Raw genomic sequence first — 19,235 nt, forward strand, 5'->3', positions numbered from 1 at the left:
AAAATGACTGTCAAAACCGCAGAGATGACAAATGCCACTGCCAGAGCCTCAGTTAAATCTACAAGACAGAATAATTGCAAAAGTCTGTTATAAACGACATTATAGGCAATTTCTTATAGATATATCATTATGTCATAGAGTATATAACGTATTTAAACAAGAAAAACTTACCCCCTTTCTTATAGCAGACAGAGCTTGATAAATTGACCATGAGTGGTTTGTTTAAGGAGGAGTGGTTTAACCAGCAGGAGTATACTGTATCATTGAAGGTCTGTGGTGGCAGTATAAGGTATGATTGACTGAAGAATCCGTTGAATGATTTATTTGAGAACGAGCTGTTGAGAAAGTCTCCGTCTCTGATCCAAAACTGTTCAAGAGGATCATTGTAAAATTCAACAGAGCACAGAATCAAGGTTGATCCATCAGGCCTCTTCACACAGGACAGAGACAAGGCGGGACGCACTGAGAGGAAGGATTAATACACAAAATGCAATATTTAGCATCCAGACCTACCTCTCTAATCTAATCTATTATGATTATTAAAAAAATATTTACCAATAACTTGAACTTTTTGAAATCCCAGATCCACTTCAGGTGGTTTTACAATCCTCCTCACAGTACAGGTGTATGTGCCGGTATCCTGAATTTGAAGATTTAAGAGCTCAAATGATATTTCCTTAGTCTCTGGAATCCATGTGAATTTGATGGGCTCTTTACAGTTTCGTTTTTTCCATGTATTCTCATGTAAGTAATACGAACACAGTGCATGATTTAATGTTTCCAGATCCACTGTCATGCTTTCTGTGTCATCCGTTCGGCTGTAGTTGCATCTTATTCTGGCAGACTCTCCATGATTGACAAATAAAGTTGTAGCGTGATTCACTACTGCATCGCCAAATGCTGCAGAAAAACAAATACAACAACAACTTAAATATCTCATGCCAAGCTATAAATTGTCCAATTATTTAGAAGATATATATGTAATAATAATAAATGTATTCTTTTTTTTTTTTTTTTTTTTTTTTTACTGAAAGCTGAAGTCAGAAGTATCCACCAACAACAGATTAAAGAAAAACACTGAGGAAAAAAGGAAGATGAAAAATGTAAAAAATTAAAGTCACATAGCAACATCATTGTGCGTTAATGAAGACAGAATTTATGTTTTTGGTTGATCTATCCCTTTCGGTACTTTTTAAAGTAAAATGATATGAATAACTACTATTTTATTATATCAACTAAAGCAAAAGATCCTTACAAATGGCACCATATTCATATTTATAATTGTTTTCAAATATCAATATAAGAGACATACACTCACCATCATCTCTCTGTCCATGAAGGGCGTTGTGAGTTGCATCCGCCTCATGTGTTTTGTTTAATGTCTCATGCTGTGAAATGGGTTAAGGTGGTGATTTCCTCTTTAAGTAAAGCATTGTTTAGGTACAGTCGACATTAACATACTGTATATGAATCCCATCAAATTCCATTTTGTATTTATTATACATCGTACAAAGAGGAAATTAATAGAAACATTCTAATAAATTACTCACCCATGCATACTTTACACTGAATAAAAAAAGTTAACAATATAAATTCCCATTTAGACCAAATTAGAACATTTTTTGTTTCAAATCTGTCAGGCACCCTGTGCTAAAAGGACCAAAAGTTTGTAAATATATACCGTACACACACACACACACACACACACACACACACACATATATATATATATATATATATATATATATATATATATATATATATATACAGTACACTTTGGTCCTTATATATTTGTGTGTGTGTGTGTGTGTGTAACTACGGCCATAAGTGATATAGTGATTTTTTTATTGATTTTCAAGCCCAAAGTTGAACATGAGGACCGAGATGTGAATAGATGTGAAGTAATTTTCTGCAAAGTTTGGTTTGACAGCAAAGAGGCTTTGACACAAAAGACTTACAATATGTTATTTATTTACAAGCAATTAAATATTACAGCATAATCAGTCCCGTACCAAAAACTAAATTCATACAACAAAAAGTGCAAAGAGAAATTTCAATAATGCCTTTGCATTGTATGAAAGAAAACTGATATGAGATCCTTGCTCATTATCATAATTTAATTCAATTTAATTTAGAAGACATAATAGTTTAGAGCACCTATAGTGCTTAAACAACAAAAACAGTTACTTATTGTTTAAAGTGCCTGGTTACAGTTTTTGAAGTCAGTGAAGGCATTGTAAACAATACAGCAAGCTTTTGCTTCACATTTGCAGTGCACCATCAAATATCTTATAGCACAACTTAAGACACTTTTGTCTAAATCATACTTCCTTCGTAACAGCTGGGCTGGTCTGGCTTTAAAGCAAAGGTTATTATTAAGCAGCAGCAGTTAGTTCTCATAAATACATTCTTCTGTCTGTGGTTTATCATTGGACAATGTGTTCGGACGGGACATGGCGAAACTGAAGTTCTCATAGACTTTATTGGTGAACACTATAGATCCATTTTCTTTTCGCTTTCTGCCTACAAAATTAAACAGACAGCAAGTTAGACAGAGAAAAACAGACAAATAACACAAAACAGAAGCACAACATAGTTCATTTTTTCACAAATAATATTTTTTAGGTATATTTACCATATTAATATTACTGAAACCAAAGGCTACAGTTAATCTACTGAAATAATGCCTCAGTTGTAAATTTATATAAAAACACCTGTTCTATCTCTTTTTAAACCATGTAGAAATCATTTGTTTATGATGTTAGTGTTACAGCAGTAACTTGCTGGTTCATCTGGTTTGAGCTGGGGCCTGGTCAAGCTGGTTTAATCTGGTTGGTCAACAGTCTGACCAACCACAGAAGTTGTCAAAGCTCCTCTAACACAAGCCTGCAAACGAAGACCAGCTAAACCAGCTGAGACCGGTTTCCGATGGGAACGAATACACGTTCGCTTTTGTCGCCATCTAGTGGAGGTCCATTAAAATATTTTTTCATTATCGACCGGAAGGCCAACGTATCCGTGAGAAATATAAATACATCAGTAGACAAATTGACTGTACTTGTTTACCTTCCCTATGTAGCTGGCTAAATGTGGCTATTGTTTTCAGTTTAACTGTGGTAACTTTGTGTTAGCCATATTCCCTGCTGAAAATATGATATAATTTCAGCCAGTTTGTTGTTCTTAACTGGATTAAACGGGTCTCCCAGTCTCTTCAAGCTGCTTTTCACCTGTCCTGTTGGGTGATTTTAGTTTTTTTTTTCTTTTTGTCAGCTGGTCAGTCTAGGAGACGAGGAAGACTAGATCGCCTACGACTAGCATACTCCATCTTTTAGCTGTTTTGGTTCACCATATATATGCTACATACAGACATGCAATGTTTTTAATGTGAGACGTTTTCCTGAAAATATAAAAATGCTGTGCGTAAGTATTTGACGTTGCGGTTACAGAAAGCAGAAATAGAGAAGGATGCTGATGTAATGAGACAGAGGGATGTTTGAGGGAGGGTGACAGCCATTATTTCCTTCACATACCTGCCTTCTTTTTTTAAACTGTGTCAAACTATTTCTAAACTAACTTGCATTTTTATGAAACATATGACATAAAAAACTTTCTCCATATACCGTTTCCTATTTTTATTAGTCACAATTGTGTAATGTTATTTAATCTGAGTTATAATTACGGTTAAATAATCAAACCTAATCATACTCACATTTGCAGATAACAGCAATGAGGAGGATGCACAGGATGAGGCCTGCAGCAGCACTGCATGAGATGATCAGCAGCTGGACATCTGTAATTTTCATAAACAGGGTACGATCAGACCCTGAAAATCAGACAGATAAAAGTTTGACAGACAAAAGGGAAACGGCAACAATGTCAACTGACTGGACCATGCAGTCTGCTAGAGAGCATCACAGTGACTTTCCTACTGGAACTCAGAATGCTATTATTTAGTAATAGCCATGAAATATTGCTTGCTAGAACTGTTTAAGAACATCAAAAACACATAAGTTATTAATACGTATTTGGAGGTACACAGGCGTATAGACACAAATATCCTTCACATTACATATGTGACCCTGGACCGCAAAACAAGTCGTAGCACGGGTATATTTGTAGCAGTAACCAACAATACATTATATGGTTCAAAATGTTAGATTTTCGTTTATGGCAAAATGTTTTAGAATATTATGTAAAGATCATGTTATATGAAGATATTTTGTAAATTCTCTACCGTAAATTTCTACCACATTGCTAAGAACTTCATTTGGACAACTTTAAAGGCAAATTTCTCAACATTTCAATTTTTTTTTTTGCACCCTCAGATTCCAAATGTTCAAATAGTTGCATCTCAGCGAAATATCTGATATACATTTAAGTATACATCTAAATTTCACAAAAAATGTACTCTCAAGACAGTTTTTTTTTTTTTTTTTTTTGTCTAGAGTCGAATATGTATTTTAGTCTGGTTAAATTCAGTGTTCCTGTAGCACAACTGGTAGAGCACTGCGTTAGCAAGCAAGCTAGCGCAAGGTTGGGGGTTAGAATCCACGGGAACACATGATAGGTAAAAGTTGATAGCCTGAATGCACTGTAAGTCGCTTTGGATAAAAGCGTCTACTAAATGCATAAATTTAATTTAATTTAATTTTTTAATTCGAAGCCCATTGTTTAAACAAATTCTAACATTTAGACAAGTATGTGTGTGTTTTTCTATTAGCAGTTTAGCACACTGAAAGCAATTTAGGTTAGTGTAAATTTTCTGAATTGTTACTGTTAGTGGTTTATTAAATGAAATATTATGCTCTAATATATAATATGCCCACCTCTGTAAGAATCTTTCTGTGTAGTGAGTTGTATACTTCTTTGGGTTCGTGTGCTCGAGTAGCTGGCGTAACAGGTGACTGTGTCTCCGTCACTCCAGTCAGGTTTACACAGACGCAGCTCACTGTTCGTGGCATTAGATGTGAATGGATGAAGTGACCCATGACCGTCTCTGCTCCAGGTGAAGTTCACCAGCTCAGACGTCAGACCCTCCATAGAGCAGAGCAGATGGATACAGCTGTCATTACTGCTGTTCAGTGTCTGCAGATGTGGACGAGCTGCAGTGGAGGGAGATGATATGATGTTTAGATGCTTATTTCTGACATCTAGGCAAGACGGCCTACAAGAAGTAAACAATTTAAAAAATAATAATTTATGAATGACACTTACCTTCGACTCGGAGTGTCACATTTGTGGTATTGTCTATTGATGGTGGTGGAATTAATCTTGTTATTTTACAGCTGTAAGTACCGGAGTCACTGAGCTGAACATTTTCTATACTTAGTATAAAAGACTTCTTGTTGAGTTTGAAACGAGGAATGCATGCTCCAGTAATAAATTCACTATTGTTATTAATAGTCCATTTACAAATACTTGTGCTGCTTGCATTATGTTTTGTCCACTCTACATTAACTTGTACACTGTCATTAGGAGGTGAGTGGCACGGCAGACTGACAGTTTCTCCTTCAACTGCTCTGAAATCATTCTCTGCATCTGTGGATTGAGACACATTTCAGTGGAGCTGACAACAGAATGTTGCCTTCAGTAATACAGTACACAAATCACATCCACTCTGAAAGAGATCACAGAAAATTTACCACATATAAGATGTATTTTACTTTTTACTTATCACTTGGATCCTTGTTATTAGTCAAAAAATGATCTAGTGTAAGTCACAACTGAGAAATTAGGTTTTGCTTTAAATCAGAACTCACCTGTATGCATGAGATAAATTAAAGTCAAAAATAAAACACATTTTGTAATCCACTTGTAAAACATGTCGATGTGCTCAGAGTGTGTGACACTTCTGTGCAGGAACATACACTCTGAGTGATCAACTTCCTGGCCATGTGCACACCCACGATCTAGATCACAAGTCAAAAAACAATCCTACTTCCATTGGTCAAAAAATCAGAGATTCACTGATACAACTTGTTTGTTTGTTTTTACAACGTGCTTGTTTAAAATGAACATTACCTTCACTATCATTGCTTGCCTCCATTCTGAATGACTGTGTTCATTGACGCGACCTATTTTATCTTTTATGTATTCTTTAGAACTCCTTTTCGTTGTTGCTGTATATTTGATGGCATAGCAGAAATGAAAATAAAGAGTACTGGTAAGATTTAAAAAATGCATTTTATTTTGAAACATGGAGGGATATAAGAACATGGCACCAGTTTTTCAGTGGTTCTGCTTTCCACATAAAAGCCTTGTTCAAAGGAAGACCACAGAATTTCACAACCCTCCTACTAGTACAGGCAAATGCGTCATGGTCTCAATGTTTTGAAGGGGCACCAGGAATAGTCTAGCGGTGAAATTTTTGTTTATTATGCAAGGGAACCAGGGTTGTAATGAACCAAGCACAGTGAACTGAAATTGACACCATTGATCATGTGTTGTATAGAGGAAAACCAAACAGATTTCACATTTTGATAACTTTTATAAATGTCTTAATTTAAATTAAAACTTTGTTATCACTTTGATTATTACCACTGGAACCAATAATACACTTTTGAAAACTTAAGCTAATACTGTCACTGTATTCTGTGGTCCATTGTGAGTCTTATAGTGTTTGATTTAAAACCTTTGCTTTGCAGAACTGAAAGGGTAAAATGTACCATATCTTCATGTTCTCTGTGGCCTTTGAGTCAGAGTTCTGTGTTCATGCATCTGTACTGAAGGACACGACAGGGTCAAGCAAAAGATGCTGACATTTAATTGGATATATGATAAAAATCACTGTTCTACAATGACAAAAAATATACATATTTTGCCAAAGTAGTAATGAATTTGCAGCACTAAAGTGTTATTTGCTACAATAATCATATAATGTAATTATTAACTGCAAAAATATATTTTTTTTTTCATTAAGGAAGAATTTAAAAAAAGGATCTCATGAAGGTGATTAATAGGCCTCTTAAAAGGATGGATCACACAAAAATGAAAATTAAGTCATAACTTTCTCATTCTAAATATGAATAGTTTTTTTCCGTCTCTTCTGTGGAACAAAGTATTTTGAAGGACTGTTTTGGTGATCGTTGACTCTTATTATATAGATAATAATTCTAATTTCTCAAAATATGTTCTTTAATGTTTTAAAAAGAAAGTACGTCTTACAGATTTGCAACATTACCATGGTGAGGAAATGATGACAATTGTCATTTTTAAGGAACTATCCCTTTAAATGAGTAAAAACCCCATATTTAGAGCACCAAGTCATATGAAACCTTCAGTTTTCATTTTAATAAAAAAGCTTTGGTTTTAATACATTTGTTAGACAAGAACATTCTTTGTATATTAGATACTTATTTAGAAGTAATACTGAGTACATAAAAAAGAAATATGTTGATTTTAACAGCACAGTCAAGGAAAATATTCTTACATTAAAGTTCTGCTAAACAAACAAATAAACAGCCATTTTCAAGAAAGCGTAGTCCAAAGTATAATAAAAATATATTTTTTAAACCTATTACAGCGTGTTTCCTCTTCTAAAGCTCTCATGCTGGTGGTCCAGGGCAGCAGGTCAGACTCTGCAGGATGACACAAGTCTTTTACAGACACTTAATTTATTTCACGGTCAAACCAAATTAAAACTGGACTAGGGAATCTACACAAATCACACGCAGATCAGTTGGAGGTCTTATGTTTGGATATGCAGAACAGTATCCAGATGAAAGCAATGCAGATGAAGAAGGAGCTGAAAATGGCCACGGAAACAACTGGAAAGTTCTGTTCGAATTCTGGAAAAATAGATTGCAGGTTAGTTGATTTCTTTTTTTTATAATTGTTAAATAATTTAAATACATTTTCTTGTAAAGTTTAAAGGCCATTGAACATCAGTGCTGAACCTTTCTGTGAAGTGAGTTGTATGCTTCTTTGGGTTCGTGTGCTCGAGTAGCTGGCGTAACAGGTGATTGTGTCTCCATCACTCCAGTCAGGTTTACACAGACGCAGCTCACTGTTCGTGGCATTAGATGTGAATGGATGAAGTGACCCATGACCGTCTCTGCTCCAGGTGAAGTTCACCAGCTCAGACGTCAGACCCTCCATAGAGCAGAGCAGATGGATACAGCTGTCATTACTGCTGTTCAGTGTCAGCAGAGACAGATGTGGACGAGCTGCAGTGGAGGGAGATGAACAACACCAGCATGAGCTCAGGTATTCAGAGTGACTTGATTACTCATTACTCATACACATCACTTGATTCATTACTACATTACTATTGTACAGAGAGACCTCTAGGTGATGGTCAACAATCAGACATTTCAAATAAATCAAAAGTGATGGAAGTTACAATCACCTGCAACTTGGAGTGTCACATTTGTGCTATAGTCTGTTGATGGTGGTGGAATAACTCTTGTTATTTTACAGCTGTAAGTACCCGAGTCACTGAGCTGAACATATTCTATACTTAGTGTAAAAGACTTCTTGTTGAGTTTGAAACGAGGAACACAGTTTCCAGTGATAGATCCAACATTGTTAGAAATAAACCATTTACAAATACTTGTGCTGCTTGCATTGTGTTTTGTCCACACTACAGAAACTTGTACATTGTCATTAGGGGGTGAGTGGCACGGCAGACTGACAGTTTCTCCTTCAACTGCTCTGAAATCATTCTCTGCATCTGTGGATTGAGACACATTTCAGTGGAGCTGACAACAGAATGTTGCCTTCAGTAATACAGTACATAAATCACATTTATTGTACAAAAAAATAATAAAATACTATAGACAGTAAATACTAAGTCACAAGTGAGACACATACATGAAACTTCTCTGATTTACATTAAAAGGGCAAATGAAACAGTCTCTTACCTGTATTTGGGAAATAAGTTAAAGTAAAAAATAAAAGGCAGTTTGTAATCCGTACTAAAAACATGTCGACTGAACACTTAAAGAGCTGTACTTGGTGTGTGACACTGGTACACAAATACCCACATTTTGAGTAATGAACTTCCTGTCCATAGATCCACCCACAATCTGATAAATGATGTTACATTTTCTGAGTGGACTATTCTTTTAAGGGCGAATGAGGGAGAGCAACCCTAATGAACATTATGTATGTACAGAACCAAGTCATATGACACATTCAGCTTTCATTTCATATATTTAAAAAAAATCAAAATCAAAATATCTAAATATTTTTTGTTTAGTGATGCTAATTACACAGACAACAAAGAAGTAAGCATATTTGCGGTTTATTATACATCATACCACATGAGTTATGTATTTAACATATGCATTAAAGCATACAGTAAAAAAAAATGAAAGACAGTATATTCTAGTGAGAGAATGACTTAAGTTCTTCTGATGCTCTTATGCTGATGGTCCTTATCTGCAGAATGAGACATGAGTTTTTTGCAAGCATTAGTTAAAAGTTAAAAGAACTCATGATATGTTTTAACAATAAAGACACATTTCTCATCCATAGGTTCAATATAAATAGATTTGTCAGCTAGGTCTTTTAAGCTCATATTCAGACCAAATTAATTAAAGATTGGAGATTAAAAAAATGCACACTATGATTTTACTGAATGGCAATGAATATTTAGATCTTATTTTTAAACAGTCAAATTTTGCATACATCAAATGAGCAAAATACAGTTTCTCTTACACTGCAATATGAAGAACATCATCCAGATGAAAACGATGCTGATGATGAAGATGCTGAAAAGGACCACACAAACTGGAAGATGGATCTCAGTTTGGCCTGCTGGATTGATTGATATGTTAGTTCGTTTATGGTCAGTTTGTTTATTTTAAAATTGTTTTTATATTAGATTTAATCATTTGCTTTTGTAAAATTAGAGTGCAAGGAAAATTACACACATCCACCTAGAGTGGCCTTTTGTGTTTCATCATGTTTGTGTGTGTGTTTTTTTTTTCTATTACCAGTTTAGCACACTGAAAGCAATTTAGGTTAGTGTAAATTTTCTGAATTGTTACTGTTAGTGGTTTATTAAATGAAATATTATGCTCTAATATATAATATGCCCACCTCTGTAAGAATCTTTCTGTGAAGTGAGTTGTATGCTTCTTTGGGTTCGAGTGCTCGAGTAGCTGGCGTAACAGGTGATTGTGTCTCCGTCACTCCAGTCAGGTTTACACAGACGCAGCTCACTGTTCGTGGCATTAGATGTGAATGGATGAAGTGACCCATGACCGTCTCTGCTCCAGGTGAAGTTCACCAGCTCAGACGTCAGACCCTCCATAGAGCAGAGCAGATGGATACAGCTGTCATTACTGCTGTTCAGTGTCTGCAGATGTGGACGAGCTGCAGTGGAGGGAGATGATATGATGTTTAGATGCTTATTTCTGACATCTAGGCTAGATGGCCTACAAGAAGTAAACAATTTAAAAAATAATAATTTATGAATGACACTTACCTTTGACTCGGAGTGTCACATTTGTGGTATTGTCTTTTGATGGTGGTGGAATAACTCTTGTTATTTTACAGCTGTAAGTACCGGAGTCACTGAGCTGAACATTTTCTATAGTTAGTATAAAAGACTTCTTGTTGAGTTTGAAACGAGGAATGCATACTCCAGTCATAAATTCACTATTGTTATTAATAGTCCATTTACAAATACTTGTGCTGCTTGCACTATGTTTTGTCCACTCTACATTAACTTGTACACTGTCTTTAGGAGGTGAGTGGCACGGCAGACTGACAGTTTCTCCTTCAACTGCTCTGAAATCAAAAATACCTGTAAAATGAAATTAAAAGGTACTTTTTAAAAATAATTTTTTTTTTTTACTGTCTTATGTATTTTTATTTTTTTCATTCTATGTGCAGAAGTTAATAAACAGAATTAGTCTTCAATAGAAATCTACAGCAAATGGTCTATGAATGGTAATGGTACACTGTTCAAAATTAGGATACATTTTGAATGGGTCAGTTGTTTTTATTTATTTTAAGACTGGTTTTCCAAAAAAAAAAAAAAAAAAAAAAAAAAAAAAACAGCATCTAATAGCATCAGACTGTAAAATTATTTTAGGTTCTACATTAGCCAGAAACATTGTTTTCAAGAGTATGATTACATTAATTGAAATATTTTTTCTGTTAAAAATATTGATAACTAATAATAATAAAATTCAACACAAATATCTGTTACTTACCCTCACATGAACACAGCGTTAAGTTGAAGATGATAAGGATCAAGTGGTAAATAGTTAATAAAGACATCATTGTAATCACTGCATGCAGAGTCTGTACTTCAAATTTAAACTGTAGGTTCCTCCACGTCTAAATGAATGAAGGCGGTACCTGAACTGTACTCCATATCACTGATTGCTCTAGTGCCAGCTGCACTAGCCTAAATAAGAGAACCACAGAACCTCCTTTTCTATTATGGGTATTTTAACCTTTAGGGTTAAAAAAAATAAGGTAATCATTAGAATTGATAATGCAACAGTGATACTGTATCATTTGCATAATTGTTATTATATTATGTTGTTATGAATTATTTACAGCCCTCAATTAAGAAAGTATTTTAATTGAATAAATAATAATATTTGTATATATAAATAAAGTATTATTTAAATAATAATGTATTTTTTTGCCAAGTTTAAGTTTATTTTATTGCTAGTTTTATCAAAAATTAAATCACACCATCATTATCATTGAAATATTATTCTTTGGTTTAATTAATATTTTAAATATATATTTTTAATAAAACAATGAATTATTTTAATGCCAAGTAAAACAATTAAATAAAAATGAAACTAAAAAAAAAAACTAAATCAAAATATGTCTATCAGTGACTTTCATGAACTGAACACAAGACTACAGGCACACATATTCATATGTATGTTACTTTAATAGGTGTTTAAAGAATAACATTTGCGTCAGCAGACAGTGTTATGACATAAGACTCGGTGAGAAGGGCAATGGCAAAGGGGTCCCTCTCTACACAGGGGATCAGTAAGGCAAGGCTGCATCAACAACTGGGCTGTAACAATCAGATCCATACACTGCATCATACAGTACTAGTGACAATAATCAGATCAAGCACACAAGTATAAACTCCTTACAGGAATCAAGAACAGGATCTCAGGTAAGCGTTTAAAAGACGGCATCACAACTGCATCTAAAGCCATGAAAGTACATTCTTGTACAGAGCAGAGAAAATCCTCATCGTTGACAGGGTGCATATTCAAGGTTATTAACACTCTAAACGAGTCGAGAAGGTGAAACGGAGAAACATTTGGCAACTGATATCCGTGATTGCTGATATTGCATGATTCGGGTCTAAATGTGTAAAAGTGAAAGATATTTGAAGTCAGATATGATGGTGGCAGTTTCACTGCACACTTCGGAGGTCAGGGTTTGTGTGTCGAGGATGACTGGAAGTTTTTACAAATTATTTACGCAAGGAAGCAGCCTAGAATTCCTCCATATAAAGCCACCGCATACAGAAAGACTGGATTGGAATTAGAAAAATACAGGTACAAAATCCATTACATTCAAGAGACAATCTAGCACAAAAGGGTAATATCATAATCTTTATAGCTAATATAGGAATTTCTGTTTTATAGAGGCATTTTGCTAAGAGGCATCTTCTAAATAGAAAAAAGAGGGGTGAAATTCATGATGGGGCATCATGGGATGGGATCAGATTCTAAAGATGCATCATGCGGGGACATTCAAATAAGCTGTGTTTTCATTCAACGCATTATAATTCTCGCTAGCAATGACAATTTGGTAAAATACACATATTTCCCCCTCTGGATATGCAGGGGTCATGATAAAGAATGACAATCATGAGGGGACACTGGTGAAATGGGATCAAACTTTATGGGGTAATTCACACAAATTTTTTATTTTGGCACCATTGATGCACCGTCATGTAGTTCTAATTCACCTTTCTTGCGTAAAAACACATTTTAAAGAATGTCCATGCTGCATTTTTCCATACACCAAAAAGCACAATAAAAGTTTGCAATATTGACCTACATTTCTGTTTACACAAAACTATTTTATGGCTTCAGAAGACTTGAGTTGGAGTCACATGAAACACTTTTATGGTGTTTTTGTCATTTTTTTATTGTGAAAAGTGCAGCATGAACATTCTTCTAAACATCTTTTTTTTTTGCATGCTCCACAGAATCATGCAAATACTGAAACATGAGCACAAGATGACAGAATTGTAATTTTTGTGTGAACTGTCCCTTTAAGAACGTGATGTTTTGGTATGGGTTTAAGGTGCAAATATTGTCTTTCTAAAATAGTTATTAAAAAGGTGCCAACATTTTGCACGCCACTCTCACTGCAGGTTAATTCAGAGGAAAAGATTAGAAGAATTAGTTGTGCTGATAAAATACATTTGAAACCTGAAGACAGCTCCGCTGGCTAAACTCAGCAGAATAAAGCCTGGCTTTCTGCAACATGAAATTTCCCTTACAGACTATTTTCGCTTTTCTTTGGCAAAAGTCTGAGAGAATGACGCGTGTACAACACATCTCCTGATCGCCGGGAAGAACTTAAATTGCGTCTGAGGCGCATTATGCGCGAGGGAAGACGTCTTATGGTAACTTCTTGTGAACAACAAACATTAGAGACGCGGATAAGTCGCTTTTTTCATAATGAACCATTCTTTGAGGAAACTTACAGTCAATTTCGTAGAAATGTACGAAGTATTCACTCAGAAATCATTTTAAAACCAAGCGAATTTGCAGTGATTTTTTTCAAGGAACATTTACGCTTTCGCGCAAAACTCTAGATTGTATGATAAAACATTTAAATTAATGGAGTTTGCTTGTGAAATTTTGCTGAGGTAAATGTGGACAAAGTTTAACTTTTCGCAAAGATTTTTCGTAAAAATTAAACATGGCGCCCACTCCAACTAATGACGAAGAAGGGATCATTTACGATAAGATCACTGATTTATACAATTCATTGTACATAATGACAATCAACTGATTCAAAACAGCTGAGAAGGAGGTTTAGTATCTTATTATTCATAATTCATAACATTTTTACCCTACTATAACTTTGAAAGTTTCATAAGCGGGGCCATACAGGTGATTTATAAAACTAGCTTAATAAAATCACACTTATAAAAGTGATTAGGACCTGATTTTTCAGGTGAACATCATCAATGTTTCACGACTGCCTCAGGCACAATTACAGCCTACAAGCTTTCTATTACTTAAAATACACTGAGGTTTAAACCCTTGGCTTGGAATAAATGCCTCTATTGTATAAATAACAGAAAAGTGGAACATTCAGACACAGATCTCGCACACCACCACGCACGCCAGACATAGGCCATATGCAACAATGCGGTTGTGTTGCACGTGCACGTCCACAAGCAGAAACTAATCATATAGAGATGGTGCATTCTTTATCAGTGCTTGTTGGCTTAACAGGTAAGCATAGGTATGTATATATATATATATATATATATACAGATATTTGTATTTGAGCTTTTGACAACAGTCTCGATCCAGTAGAGCACACCTCAGGAAAGGCTGAGGTTTCTAAACGAAACGTTACGAATGAAGCGAAGAAAAACAGTAGCGCCCTACAGAAGGTGTTCTAAGGAGAACAAATTAAATACAGTATTTCGAAGAAGTACAAAAACCTTATTAGTTATAAGTTCATAAATTCACAGACATTCTCATTTATAGAAGAAAATCGAAGGAAAACAAACAAAAGAACATCAATCGTCATATTAAAAAGTAAAAAGCTTGAACAGTGAAAGAGTGTGCGGCTTTTAAACCTGTGATCTGGCTTATAGTATTCCTTCATTTATCTAATCTAGGCTCCCTATGACCTCAGGAGGGGTTCGGGAAGCGGAGTCTGAGGTTCGAACCAGCCCAAGAACCCAGGGAGCTGTGCACTGCAAGAATCAGTTTCTAAGTAGAAATGTTTTCTAGTAATATATCCAAACTTCCTTAAAACAAGATTAAATTACCTGAGAAGCAAAACCGCACAAGATAATACAAGAATAAATCGAACAAATCAGTTGAATGAATGAATCCGTTTAAGCAGAGGAATCATTCATGTTCCTTTTTTTCCAATTTATAGGCACTCACATTTTAATAAAGACTTGTTTTGGTTGTGAACAACACTTGTGGTTTTTTAAAGATTCAGTTAAGTACAGTAAATGATTCAGAACTTCCTCATAACTCACAAAATGACATCTGCATGTCAACACTTACTGGCATAATGATGGAACCTGCAGAAAAGCACACTGAATGAATCAGTGAAGAAACGTTTTATTAAAATAATAATAAAAAAGATTCACTTAAATCAAAACCCAGCCACTTATCTTGATAAATAAAACTAATTTTATTTGTCTTTCTTTTTCAGTATGAATTAAACAAAAGGTCATGAGGTTTTTGTTTTAAAAAAGGGAGAGGAAAGCCAAACACAATTTTGCTTCTCAGACAAACTGATCTTGTTTGAAGAATTTGTGTAGATATATTCACCAGACAAACATACTAATAAAAACATGATTGTTTGTGATGTGTCATTGACACACAGCACACGATCTGGTAGAAAGTTCAGAACATGACCCTGATAGGGTCTGACTCACATGTGCCTAAAACACAGGATGTGCACGTCGCAGGAGAACATGCTATGCTGACTCCCACGATTCAAGGTGTCTGTGTGTGTCTGTGAGAGAAAGAGAGAGAGAAAAACGCCTTTTTCTTCTACGTCAATCCCTGTTTTCTTTTCCTCTCAAACTCTCTCCCACCGTGTGCTTGGAGGAATGGACAGAATCAGCAAAATGTTTAGCTGGAATGGCACCTACAGCCTCAGGTACAGGAAAAAAAAACGAGGGCTGAGTATCTCAGTGATGATACAAAAGCTAACTTAACACTAAAACAAAAACAAAACTTGCTACTATAACGAAAGCCAACGACAACTAAAAGCATCGTCTACGGTAGCTAAAAATTAGTGCAGTGTCTATTATTAAACTATATTAGAGAGGAGTAGCACTCTTTTGGATTAGCCAGCAAGATGCTACACACTGCAGTAAGGTCAAGTATTGACATAAAATGCATTTTTTCTTTCAAGTATCGCCATACTACTCTGATAATGAACTCATTGTTAGCTGTACATGTCCAAGAAGAGCGCAAAGCTAAAAGTCGCGAGATCTGGTGAGTCAGTCAGAAACACTCGTAGGCAGGGTCTAAAATTACCTCTTTTCATCTGCCAACAGTTAATCAAATTTGCAGACCAGAAATATTATTTATGATTATTTCACATTACAAAAAGATGTATATGAAATGTTATTTTTTTTAAGAATATACATTACCGTTCAAAAGTGGTCAGTGAATCTTTTTTTAAAAAAATTTGAAAGAAATTAATACTTTTATTCTGCAAAGATGCATTAAACTGATCAAAAGTGACTAACATTTATGATGTTACAAAACATTCCTAATGCAAATAATTGCTTTGCTTTTAAACTTTCTACTTAAAGAAAACTGAAAAAGTATCAAGATTTCCACAAAACTATTAAGCAGCACAACTATTTTCATCATTGGTGAGAAATATTTCTTAAGCACCAAATCAGCATATTAGAATGATTTCTGAAGGATCATGTGACACTGAAAACTGAAGTTATGATGCTTTGCTAGCACAGGAATAAATTACATTTATAAAATATTAAATAAATTATTAAAAAAGAAAATATTAGAATATATCCCTTTTTTACTGTATCAATTACTGATTAAATAAATACAACACTGGTGATCATTAGAGACTTCTTTCATAAACATTATTACAGATCCCAGTCTTTTGAACGGCAATGTAAATTAATATAATAAAATATTCAATGCTTTGTGAAGTGTGAGTGAGATTTTGGACCCTGCTCAACAACCGCAGCACAGCTTGCGCAAACATCCGGCTTCCCCCCCAACACATCGCTGCTGTCTGTGAATGGAAAACAGGTGTTTTATCTCTGAACAACTGTCTTCTACAGAGGCACCGAACACATTGAGGGTCATTGCTTGAAAGAAAGAGGCATCTAGGTATCGACTGTGCATTATGAAGCTGAAGGTGGTGCTTCTGTGCAGAGAACGAATCTGAACAGGTATGTGAGGTATGAGGCTGAGGTTAAGCAGTCTGAAAAAACTCTTTCTCTTCACCATGTAAGATTCAGAGCAAGAAAGGGGGGCAGGAAACCACAAAACATTCCTCTGACCGAGAGAAGGTGTACGCTGCTGTGTGAGAAAGACTTTTGTGCAATGAAGCTGACCAGGAACAGAACCATAAGATATTGAGAGAGACAAAGAGGGAGCACTTGCTTCAAATGCACTTTTTGTAGGCAAAACTTGACCTTAAATAGTAGATATTTCTTGCAGATTGTAAAGTCTGATAACTGGTCCAGAGCCACCAGAGGAAATAAGCATAGGGACCAGAATTGGCTCCCCCAGGGCCCTGAGGGGGTGAGAGGGAGGGAGGATGGGGTTGGGTGTAAGGTGAAAGCTTCTGGGATAAAACATTTTCATCTGGCTCAGAGCTTCCCTCATCCCTTTCCAGTCTCTCTCGCTCTTGTTCGCTCTTTCCCCCTGGCATCTGAGGCCAAGGATCAAGATTAAGGTCCCAGCATGTCCGTACATAAGCCCAGTCTGGACTAAACCCGTCCTGGGCCACGCTGAGACCTCACTGGTCCGCACAGGAAATCAGCACAGGAGCCATGTCCTTCACTTGACCTTCAGTGGGGATGCTGACAGCACGCTGGGCTCTGGAACAAACACACAGGAGGTTATTATCAACAGGCACACACACACTCTATCTCAGCCATGAGAGTGCAGGGTTTCCTTTCTACCTGTGCACATTCTCCATGGCTGCAACCTCAGCCAGAGCAGCCAAGCTGAAGAAAGCCGGCAGGCCGCCGGACGCATCCGTCACGTCCGATTCCACTGATATGGGGTCATTGTAGCAGACCCCCCTATTGCATAATGTCTCTTGAGAGAATGGCTTTTCATCCTGATTCTTGGTCTGATCCTTGGATTTATCTTCTGCTGGAATATAGAGTATAAAGGAATTTAGACTTTCAATAATGTTTTTTTAATTGGCAGCGCCGCAGCAGTTAACAATCGAAATTATTCTGGGCAATGCACACTTACATGATATAAAAAATTACATATAACTAGCTAAAAAATAAATAAATTAAGTTTATTCTGCACGATAAAGATGCACCGTCATGAGATGACAGCTTAATGTGGTCTATTTTATCTTGGTACTCTTTTGTCAGTGGCCACTTTTGGTTGCGGTATACAAAGGTGAGAAAGTATATCTGTGAATAGCGCATTCCTACTGTGGTAAGTGGTATTAGTGGCTAACTTTATTCTAAAATGATGCATCTGTAAATTCAATCTTAATTATATATTATATTGTTGTTTTTAATATTATATATATATACTGTACACACTCACTTTATTAGGAACACCTGTTCAATTGCTTGTTGACACAAATTGCTAATCAGCCAATCGCATGGCAACAACTAAATGCATTTAGGCAGCTAGATGTGGTGAAGATGACATGCTGAAGTTCAAACCGAGCATCAGAATGGGGAAGAAAGGGGAGTTAAGTGACTTTGGTGCCAGACAGGCTGGTCTGAGTATTTGAAAAACTGCTTATCTACTGGGATCTTCACACACAACCATCTCTACGGTTTACAGAGAATGATCCGAAAAAAGAGAACATATCCAGTGAGCAGCAGTTGTGTGGATGGAAATGCCTTGTGATGTCAGAGGTCAGAGGAGAATGGGCAAACTGGTTAGAGATGATAGAAAGGCAACAGTAAGTCAAATAACCACTCGTTATGACCAAGGTAATCAGAATACCATCTCTGAATGCACATTGAACCCTGAAGAAGATGAGCTACATCAGTAGAAGACCACACTGGGTGCCACTTCTGTCAGATATAAACAGGAAATGGAGGCTACAATTCACACAGGATCAAAATTGGACAGTAGAATATTAGAAAAATGTTGCCTGTTCTGATGAGTCTCGATTTCTGCCGCAACATTCAGGTGGTTGGTATTTGGTGTAAAGAACATGAAAGCATGGATCCATCCTGCCTTCACTTGGCTGCAGGTGGTGTAAAGGCCCGGTATACTTCAAACGAAACTGAAGAACGAACTGATATGATGTAATTTTGAACTAAACCAGGCCAAAACGAAGTTCATTTTGAAAGTTTGAAATGGCTCACCAAAGCGAACTTTCTG

General features: G+C 35.8%; 4 protein-coding genes across 12 annotated transcripts in view; all 4 read right to left on the reverse strand.

Annotated features, from left to right (window-relative positions):
• Positions 1-190: 190 nt before the first annotated feature.
• On the reverse strand, positions 191-932 carry LOC113075994 (uncharacterized; the record flags this gene model as incomplete). Its single annotated transcript, XM_026248642.1, is given in 2 exon segments — positions 191-462; positions 556-932. Coding segments are annotated over 2 exon segments (513 nt in total), but the record flags the coding sequence as incomplete, so codon positions are not given.
• A 905-nt stretch (positions 933-1,837) lies between these two features.
• On the reverse strand, positions 1,838-10,390 carry LOC113075988 (uncharacterized). Of its 3 annotated transcripts, none has more exons than XM_026248630.1 (5): positions 5,760-5,867; positions 5,215-5,538; positions 4,827-5,102; positions 3,710-3,790; positions 1,936-2,523 (listed from the first exon to the last, which is right to left on the reverse strand). In XM_026248630.1, the coding sequence occupies exons 1-5, from the start codon at positions 5,863-5,865 to the stop codon at positions 2,390-2,392; spliced, it is 921 nt and encodes a 306-aa protein (XP_026104415.1). In that variant the 5' UTR covers positions 5,866-5,867; the 3' UTR covers positions 1,936-2,389. The 3 variants fall into 3 exon arrangements, with proteins under 3 accessions (XP_026104417.1, XP_026104415.1, XP_026104414.1); XM_026248629.1 differs by having other exon boundaries at positions 1,938-2,523; positions 3,710-3,823; XM_026248632.1 differs by lacking the exons at positions 4,827-5,102; positions 5,215-5,538; positions 5,760-5,867 and adding an exon at positions 10,045-10,390 and having other exon boundaries at positions 1,838-2,523; positions 3,710-3,823.
• LOC113075989 (uncharacterized) lies at positions 7,427-9,755 on the reverse strand. The gene is made up of 5 exons (XM_026248633.1): positions 9,661-9,755; positions 8,862-9,381; positions 8,348-8,671; positions 7,896-8,165; positions 7,427-7,787 (listed from the first exon to the last, which is right to left on the reverse strand). The coding sequence occupies exons 2-5, from the start codon at positions 8,923-8,925 to the stop codon at positions 7,675-7,677; spliced, it is 771 nt and encodes a 256-aa protein (XP_026104418.1). The 5' UTR covers positions 8,926-9,381; positions 9,661-9,755; the 3' UTR covers positions 7,427-7,674.
• A 1,457-nt stretch (positions 10,391-11,847) lies between the features above and the next one.
• The window catches only part of LOC113075990 (HMG box transcription factor BBX-like), a 41,767-nt gene continuing 34,379 nt past the window's right edge, over positions 11,848-19,235 (reverse strand). For 6 of the 7 annotated variants that reach the window (XM_026248635.1, XM_026248640.1, XM_026248638.1 and 3 more), the window contains 2 exons: positions 17,831-18,026; positions 11,848-17,746 (listed from right to left, as the gene is read on the reverse strand). In XM_026248635.1, coding sequence (XP_026104420.1) covers positions 17,665-17,746; positions 17,831-18,026 — 278 coding nt within the window. In that variant the 3' untranslated portion in view covers positions 11,848-17,664. The remainder of the gene's footprint in view (positions 17,747-17,830; positions 18,027-19,235) is intronic. The other variant, XM_026248636.1, reaches the window with a different exon arrangement.

Source organism: Carassius auratus, unplaced genomic scaffold (genome assembly GCF_003368295.1).
Source record: "Carassius auratus strain Wakin unplaced genomic scaffold, ASM336829v1 scaf_tig00018201, whole genome shotgun sequence".
NCBI classification, from domain to species: Eukaryota; Metazoa; Chordata; class Actinopteri; order Cypriniformes; family Cyprinidae; genus Carassius; species Carassius auratus.

Coding starts and splice junctions, on each gene's coding strand:
- LOC113075988 (XM_026248629.1), bottom strand. CDS start 5,865: ATGTTCCTGCACAGAAGTGTCACACACTCTGAGCACATCGACATGTTT. Junction 5,103..5,214: donor TGTGACACTCCGAGTCGAAG/GTAAGTGTCATT, acceptor CCTCCACTGCAG/CTCGTCCACATCTGCAGACA. Junction 3,824..4,826: donor ACAGAAAGATTCTTACAGAG/GTGGGCATATTA, acceptor TCTGATTTTCAG/GGTCTGATCGTACCCTGTTT.
- LOC113075989 (XM_026248633.1), bottom strand. CDS start 8,925: ATGTTTTTAGTACGGATTACAAACTGCCTTTTATTTTTTACTTTAACT. Junction 8,672..8,861: donor AACTTATTTCCCAAATACAG/GTAAGAGACTGT, acceptor CTCAATCCACAG/ATGCAGAGAATGATTTCAGA. Junction 8,166..8,347: donor TGTGACACTCCAAGTTGCAG/GTGATTGTAACT, acceptor CCTCCACTGCAG/CTCGTCCACATCTGTCTCTG.